The following is a 9,274-nucleotide window of genomic DNA, read 5'->3' on the forward strand; positions in this document are numbered from 1 at the left end:
CACTCACAACAAGGTTTCATCAAAATCCATCAAGAATTGTGCCTTCTAGAGTGTTTACGAGCTAAAATTGAACGCGTTTTCAAGAACAAGGGCAATAACTAATACTAAATATTTTTCAATTTTTCTGATTTTCGATAGGGTTCATCCGTGGATGATTACGAACACTTATACCAAGTTTCATAAAAATCTGTCACGAATATCACCTTCTAGATTGTTTACGAGCGTTTCAAGAACAAGGGCAATAACTCATAGTAAGTATTTTTGGATTCGTCTGATTTTCAATAGGGTTCATCCTTGGGTGATTACAAACAACCATACCAAGTTTCATCGAAATCAGTCAAGAATTGTACCTTGTAGAGTGTTTACGAGCAATTGTGGACGGACGGACGGACCGACAGACGGAATGAGTTGACGGCAATATACGCCTCCCATCTCATGTGGGCGTATAAAAATGAAACCAGACACTTTAGTCAAGAAAATAATAGAAGCTATTGAAACAGCTTCACCAACTGTAATAACTTTCAACGGTAAAAAAATCAACATAACTAAAAAACTTATTGATAAATACAAATATTGTAAAGTCAGAGATGATATAGACTTTGAAAGAATTAACACAAATGCAAAAGATGGTGGATTTTTACCTTTCCTACCTTTGATATGTGCTGGTCTTATCGCTGCTGTTGCTGGTGGTACTGCTGCCAATGAAGATAAAGCCTCTGCAGTAAAAGCTGCCAAAGAACATAATTTAATAATGGAAAAGGAAGCAAAGAAATTAGCTCTTGCAAAAAAAAAAGGTTCAGGAGTGGCAGATATATTAGGTAAAGTTAAAGAATTTGGAAAACGTTTTGGGGAAGAAACCAAGAAAACCGTTAAAGACGGATTAAACACTATCATAGCTCGACACGGAAGAAATGAAAGTCAAACATAAGGGTAATGGAATATTTTTAAAAAACATTCACATAGTAGAAGGAATTATTTCTTTCAAAGTATAAAGGAGAAAGAGTGATTTTTGGAACAAAAATATAGAATAAAAATGGGAAAGAAATTCAAACATTCAGAAATATTTCCTAGTAACCTAATGCTTATGTGTATTTGTGGAAGTTCCGGTTCTGGGAAAACTCATCTCACTTTTGACATGTTGTCAACACCAAACCTTTTAGATTTCAATTCTCTCTATATCTACACAACAACACCAGAGCAATCATATTATTAATTCCTCAAAGCTTTAGAATATTTACCAAAGAAAGATGTTCAAGACATATTTCAATATTATGAAGAAAATGAAGAAGAAGAAGTAGAAATAAAAGTTATCATAGATAACTACATTAAAGCAAAGAATCCATCTTTCTATCCAACGGACATTGAAGTTTTTCTTACGAAAAATGTTAATGATCTAGACTTGTCGAAAGAACTTAATATTGTTTGACGACTGTGTAGCACAAAGAAATCAAGCTGTTCAACAAGAATTCTTCATGATTTTCAAAGGAATAACCCAAGCATATCTCGTATACAAATCTATAACTGTTAAGCAATAATTATATCCTCTTTCGACTGGCAAATACTTTAACTTTTGAAAAGTTTTTAGTTTTTCTAAATTCTTTATGAATTTCATCTGCTAAACCCATACCCAATTTCATCTTTGCTTTTAACAGTTTATGATCAGAGCCCTTTGCATTCTCTCTTTGAAAGTTGGATTTGGAATATTTTCAAGTTCGATTATCATTTGTCTGTCTGCTTCATGTCTAAACTTTATGTCTTTATTTCTGTATAAAATATCATGTTTAAGCGCAGCGGCATCAACTCTATTGACTGGTACTTCACCCGGTTTTGGTTTATCGTTTTCGTATAATCGCAGATCTAGACTAGTACCTGGACCAGTATAATTATGACCGGGGAAATGTTTTTCTCCAGGATATTTTTCCCACGGAAATCCATGATTTTTGTATATCTCCTGCACCAAAATAAGTTTTTGGAGGGTGAGCGACTATCATTTTTATCCTTTAACTTTAAAACCTTTTCCTTTACTTTCTTCTAATCTCCTGTTACGCAGATCTCTTATTAGTTGTAATTCTTTCAACTCGTCAGATTGTTTCACTGCGTCGCTTATACTCTTTCCCGCTTGCGCGACAGATCCTATAGCTTTCACTTCGGATGAAATAAGTGATTTGTTGTTTGAAACAAAGCTAGATACTGTTGGAATTATTGTTTTGCCTAGAGAAAATATTGATGAAAAGATACCGTCCCCCGAATAATTTTCGAATTTATGTTGTTCGTGTTTTAGAATTAAACTCATCTTATTTTTAACTGAATTAACTTAACGAAGAAATTGTGGTCTGTTTTTCCAAAACAAGAGTTATCTCCCTTCTAGAAGTTTCTAGATTAAAACTATAAATAACATTATTTAAAACGAGGCTATAAAAAGAGGCTATTAAAAACCGGATGTTAAGCGAAACAAGGAAGTTATTCTGTATAAGGGTATTCTTAATATACTTTTTCGTTTAAGTTAATAATGAAATGTAGGGTGAATAGGTTCTTTTTTGGGTGGGGGTTGATGGAATGTGGGGTGTGTATATTTAACCGCCATATCTGACCTGCCATATATATATATAATCACATATACTACTTAGTACTGTTAGTCTTAGAGAGTTTTAGCATTGATAAAATTATAAGCATGAGCACTTATTATGTCTTCAAAATTTGTTTTTACAGAGGACAATTTCAGTCAAAAGACTTTTTTAGTTTGAAATTTCTGGGATTTTGACACATTTTTCCTAAATCAAGGGCTATAACTCAAAACTGTACATATCGAACGTTCGTCAAATTTGAAGTTGTCCAAGATCTCATCCAAATAAATGATCACACCAAATTTCATTAAAATCAGAAAAGATAGCTTGCCAGGCAAGGTAACATACGCCCACTGGCAGCTGTCAGAAATGATAAAACAGTCTATAGTGACTAAAGTATGAATTTTCTCATATTATAGAAATTTAAATAGTTTGAATTCATTGATATATATATTTACTGTCAGTTGTTTATGCTGAGAAATACCACCAAATTCTTAAAAATCAATATCAATAATCCAAACACATCAAATTATCGCATCAATATACGTGATCACACCATGTTTCATTAAAATCAATTGAAAACTGTAGTCTCTATTGTGTTCACAAACAAATTTGGATGCGTGTTTCCTAAATCAAGGGCAATAACTCAAAAACCGTTCATCGAAAGATCGTAAAATTCGAAGTTAACCAAGATCTCATCAATATGAATGATCGCACCAAATTTCATTAAAATCAGTTGAAAACTGTAGTCTCTATTGTGTTCACAAACAAATTTTGATGCGTTTTCCTAAGTCAAGGGCAATAACTCAAAAACCGATTGTCGAAAGATTGTCAAATTCGAACTTGACCAAGATCTCATCAATATAAATGATCACACCAAATTTCATTAAAATCAGTTGAAAACTGTAGTCTCTATTGTGTTCACAAACAAATTTTGACGCGTTTTTCTTAAGTCAAGGGCAATAACTCAAAAAACGTTCATCGAAAGATCGTCAACTTCAAACTTGACCAATATCTCATCAATATAAATGATCACAACAAATTTCATTAAAATCAGTTGAAAACTGTAGTCTCTATTGTGTTCACAAGAAATGTTGACGGACCAACTTACCAACGGACCGACAGACAGGGGCGAAGGCAATATACATCCACATTTCCATGTGGGCGTATTAGAACTGTAGTCTCTATAGTGTTCACAAGCATATTGCGGACGGACGGACGGACGGGGGTGAAGACAATATACGACCACATTAAAATGTGGGAGTATATAAAAATAAATAATTAATAAAAGTGAAAGAAAAGATAGCTTGCCAGGCAAGGTAATATACGCCCACTGATAGCTTTTCGATTTCCCTGATTTTTCTATAGGGTTTATCCTTGGGTGAATATGAACACTCATACCAAGTTTCGTCAAAATCAGTCAAGAATTGTGTCAAGAGTGTTTACGAGCTAAAAATTGAACGGTTTGCAAGAACAAGGGCAATAATTCATACTAAATATTTTTTGATTTCGCTGATTTTCAATAGGGTTTATCCTTGGGTGATTACGAACACTCATAACAAGTTCCGTTAAAATCCTTCAAGAATTGTGCCTTCTAGAGTGTTTACTAGCTAAAAATTGAACGCGTTTTCAATGACAAGGGCAATAATTCATACTAAATATTTTTTGATTTCGCTGATTTTCAATAGGGTTTATCCTTGGGTGATTACAAACACTCATACCAAGTTTCGTCAAAATCTGTCAAGAATTGTGCCTTCTAGAGTGTTTACGAGCTAAAAATTAACAAGGGCAATAATTCATGCTAAATATTTTTCGATTTCGCTGATTTTCAATAGGGTTTATCCTTGGTTGATTGCGAACACACATGCTTCGTTAAAGTTTCGTTAAAATCCGTCAAGAATTGTGCCCTGTAGAGTGTTTACGAGCAATTGTGGACGGACGGACGGACCGACAGACATGGGTGACGACAATATACGCCCCCCATTTAATGTGGGCGTATAATTAAAGACTTTTTCAAGAAGAGGGGCATTAACTCAAATAAAATATTTTTCGATCTAGCTTATAATCTTGGGTTATAATTAACAATTTCACCAATTTTCATCAAAATCCATCAAGAATTGTGCCTTACAATATTTCATGAGCTAATGTTGAAGGGCACTAACTCAATATATTTTTGTTTTTAGATTTTTAATAGTGTTCATCTTTGGGTGATGATAAACTATTTCGTTAAGTCTCGTCAAAATCTGTAATGAATTGTGAACGATCAATTGTGGATGGACATACTTGACATCAATTTACATTCCCGCTGTTATGGCAATTAGACACACATTTTGCATTCTGTATATAAAATTTTAAATTATAAAAAATATAACATACCAGTAGTTGAAGGAGGAGGTTCTGAAAAGTAATAATAATAATTAGTTTTCTGACAAAAATAGTGTTGAAATTTTAAGTTTTCTGTATGTTATTTTACACAAATGAGGGTTCCCCGATACGAAAGTTTAGTTTTTGTCATAAGTGAATTATTTTGTTTAAATTTTAATTTAATTCGCAATCAAAATGTCAATTCTTTAGTTTTCAGATCAATCAAACTAAAATTGTAAACTCCAGATTGCTCAAATTCAAATCATATTCAACAGAACTGCTAAACTCATGAGTGAAGACGTAGAAAAGCTTGGGGATCATTTCGACTGAAACCGATGGAAAAAGCTAAAAATAGATTCCTTGCTAACTCAATGACTAAAATAGATGTTGATAATCAAGCCACATTTTCATATAAAAAATTATTAGCTAACTAACTGTCTTAAAAGACATATTTGTATGTTATGGGTGATAAACAAATTCTCACACCAAGTTTTGTCAAAATCCATAAAGAAACCAGCTCTCTATGGTGTTCACAATAAATTGAACAGGTTTTCAAGAACAAGGGCAATAACTCACACTGTCCGAGGCAGAGTAAAGTATGATATTAAATTCATAAGCACCGCCAGATGTTTCACTTAGCACGAGTAGTTTCATAAATTCCAATTCAAAGCCGAAAGTAGAACAAAGAGAAGGCAGCTAACAGCCCGCGACAGAGGAGCCAAAATTACAGCGCTCGTATTGACTGTAATGTAATAGTGCACATGTCACAGTGTTTTTTTGTTTGAATAAAGAATTTTATCGCATCGTAATGCAGACCTCATTTGATAGAAAAGGAGAAAATTGTTTGGAGGAAATAAAAGTCATCCAAAGAAAAGTAGGCGGCGGCTAAGTTGTTAACCGGCTACTGTTGACACCACAACAGTCCCAAAGAATCCAGCTTGGGGATTTTTTATAATTTTAATGACTGTTCAAAATTCAAGACGACGACTGAGTATGGCATTTTTTTTTATCATAATTTCCCGCTATACAATGTAATGTATTGTCATATGTTTCCGGGTTACTGAACCCAATCCAGCTAGTTGAAGCTGACGGTCAAAATGTCCATGTTTCAGCATATTCAATTATATGTCATTTTTCCATTCAAGTCGAGTATATATTTCATAACAAAGCAAAACACACGGTAATATATGATTATCCTGGACAATTGGATATAAGTAGACTTGCTGACTATTAACAGTACAAATTGATTATGAAAAAATACTTCGTAAAAAAATACTTACCAATTGTACAGCTTGGTTTTGGAGTAGAAAGATCTAGTTCTATATCATCTACACAATACACTTTCTTACCAATATCATCTGTTGTTATACTCTTTATAGTAAAATTGAATGAATCAGTGTGTGGTGATACAACACTGTATAATGAACTGTTCCGTGGAACACAATTTTTAGATGTAACACAATATATTATACTATTGCTTGTATCACCCTGAAGAAATACATTTAATGCTTTGGTAAGAGTATCTGGTATATTAGTACACTGTAAATTGTATGGTTGTCCTACTACAGCCTCTGGTCTACAGTTGACACCAATATCTACAAGTAAAACATATTTTTACAAATAATAATTATCATAATTATCTTTTTGATTAAGAATTTCAAGATGGCTTTCCAGGCAATGTAATATACGCCCACTGGCAGCTTTGATTTGGAATATAAATATTTGGCAGTACAGTAACAATCACCAGTATGAGATATTACACTCCTCTTGAATTTTTTGGGGCGATACTGTAAAATTTTAATACGTTTTGTCAAAATCTGTAAAGAATTGGGCCTTCTCGAGTGTTTACAGGCTTGAATGCAATTTCAGAGCAAGAGCAATAAGTTAAACGAAATATTTTTCGATTCTTCTGATTTTCGATAGGGTTCATCCTTGGTTGGTAACACTTCTTATAAACTTTTTTGGTGATACTGAACGCCAAGTTTTTGCAAAATCTGTCAAGAATTGTGCCTTCAAGAGTGTTTTCGAGCTTCAAAGAGAATGTGTTTTCAAGAACAAGGGCAATAACTAATACTAATTATTCTTCTGATTTTTCTGATTTACAATAGGTTTCATCCTTGGCTGATAACAAACACTCACACCAAGTTTCATCAAAATATATCAATAATTGTGCCTTCTGAAGTGTTCAGAGGCTTAAACTTGAAGGCGTTTTCAAGAGCAAGGGAAATAGGTCATAATGAACATATTTCGATTTTTCTGATTTTCAATAGGATTCTGCCTTCGGTGATAACAAACTCTCACACCCAGTTTCGTGAAAATTTGTCAATAATTGCGCCTTCTAGAGTGTTTCTGATTTTCAATAGGGTTCATTCTTGAGTGATTACAGACACTCACACCAAGTTTCGTCAAAATCATTTATTTCATCAAAAATATTTCATGTGATCGACATTAATGTGCATGCGTCATAAGTAATCTGCCATTAATAAGTCTAAAATTTTTAGCTATATGAATGCCACACACAGACCTATGAGGGGCCCTCACATTTGATTTTTACAAATTTAACAAAAAATTTCTTTATGTTGAAATGGGGTTTTGAGACTAAGAAATAGAATTACATCACAGAATAAACACTAAACTAGAACTAACTTCAACACAATGCTCATATTTAACTCTCTACTCTTTACTGTACAAATCTATAATTTAAAAAAACAGAATAACATCATTTGATTATGCAAAATATTCACATTGTGACAAACTACTAACAATTTAAATATTTGTTAATTTTAAGAGATTATAAACGATTTTATTTCACTCCAAAGTCGAGCACCAGCTTTCTGTAGCATTACTCCTTTCTTGTTGATTCATTCATAAACAATGCTGGTATGCATACAAGATATATTCTTCAATTATGTTTTGTTATCAACTTGTTTCCTGATATTTCTAATTTATAAGATATGGCAAAAAAGTTTGTTAACCCAATGAAACTATGCACCCAAAATAATTCATGTTTAAAATGGCATTTTGGTCGAATAACATTAATTCTTTCTGGGTTAAACCTTTCCAAAATTTCATCAGAATACAAAATTATATAGAAGCATAAAGTTTTTGTTTAATCAAGAATAACTCAGTATGTAATAAAAGAATAAAATGAAAGTTGTATAAAAAGATTATTCTTTGACTATTTCATTTTATATTGTTACATTTCTGGAGACACAATAGTATTCATCCTTGGGTGATTACAAACACTTGAATTGTGCCTTCTGGAGTGTTCACGAGCTAAAAATTGAACATGTTTTTAAGAACAAAGACATTAACTCATACTTAATATTTTTCAGATTTTTCTGACTTACAATAGGGTTCATCCTTGGGTGATTACAAGCACTCATACCAAGTTTCTTCAAAATCAATCAAGAATTGTGCCTTCTAGAGTGTTCACAAGCATTTGATGGACGGACAGACAAACAGTAAACGCCCATTTCATCCATATTTACAAGCTACAAATTTAATGCCTTTTCAAGACCAAGGGCCACTAGAACTGTGGACAGTTCGGGGCGTGGAAACAAGACATTATCCCATTGATAACTTCTAGCCCGTTAGCTTTCAACTCTGTTGTTTTTAAGCCTAAACCGGAAATTAAAACTTTCGGGTATCTGATAAATAAATCAAGTATATACTAGAACTGTGAACAGCTCCAAGCGTGGCAACAAGACCTTATCCCATGGATTTCGAACCTTTTGAAACTTCTAGCCTTTCAACTCTGTTGCTTTTTAGCCAACAATTTGTCAAGCATATATTATTAAGTAACATGTTGGCCGCATTTTGCAGAAATTGCTATTCAGAGACCATTTTTCATCTGATTTGCATAACTTTTGTGTCAAACGATACGTTTCAAGTCCGTCTACAATCCTTGGGCAGCATAATTTTGATTTTCGGTTTTTCCTATTTTGTACGACCGGATGTTTTTTTTCAAAGTTTGAACTCGTATATCTCATGACCTTGACCTTTGATGACCTTCATATTTACTACGATGATAAGATGTGACCTTGTCTATCTGATGACCTTTTGACCTTTGGGGTCAGACAACTCTTTCCGATTTTACAGGGGTCTAAAAATGGACCATTTTGAGTCTTTACAGTGCTATATCTCGGTCCCAAAAAAAGAGACATGGCAATAATTCTTTCGATTTTGTAATGTAGATTTTCAGCTTTCCATAGATATATAACATGCATATCTTACATGCAAATTTAAAACCTCATTCACTTAACATGGGACTATTATTAGATAAATCGGCTAATTAGATTAACCTGGCTGTCAACCCCAATATAAATCAAAGTTTAAGTAGTTTT

General features: G+C 33.1%; 2 protein-coding genes across 2 annotated transcripts; one reads left to right on the forward strand and one right to left on the reverse strand.

Annotated features, from left to right (window-relative positions):
* Window positions 1-451: 451 nt before the first annotated feature.
* On the forward strand, window positions 452-928 carry LOTGIDRAFT_174541 (hypothetical protein; the record flags this gene model as incomplete). Its single annotated transcript, XM_009053878.1, has 1 exon — window positions 452-928. The coding sequence occupies one exon, from the start codon at window positions 452-454 to the stop codon at window positions 926-928; it is 477 nt and encodes a 158-aa protein (XP_009052126.1).
* A 3,992-nt stretch (window positions 929-4,920) lies between these two features.
* LOTGIDRAFT_174542 (hypothetical protein) lies at window positions 4,921-8,945 on the reverse strand (the record flags this gene model as incomplete). The annotated part of the gene is made up of 3 exons (XM_009053879.1): window positions 4,921-4,961; window positions 6,209-6,523; window positions 8,924-8,945. The coding sequence occupies 3 exons, from the start codon at window positions 8,943-8,945 to the stop codon at window positions 4,921-4,923; spliced, it is 378 nt and encodes a 125-aa protein (XP_009052127.1).
* Between the last annotated feature and the right edge of the window lie 329 nt (window positions 8,946-9,274).

This window comes from Lottia gigantea (assembly GCF_000327385.1).
Source record: "Lottia gigantea unplaced genomic scaffold LOTGIsca_202, whole genome shotgun sequence".
Classification (NCBI taxonomy): Eukaryota; Metazoa; Mollusca; class Gastropoda; family Lottiidae; genus Lottia; species Lottia gigantea.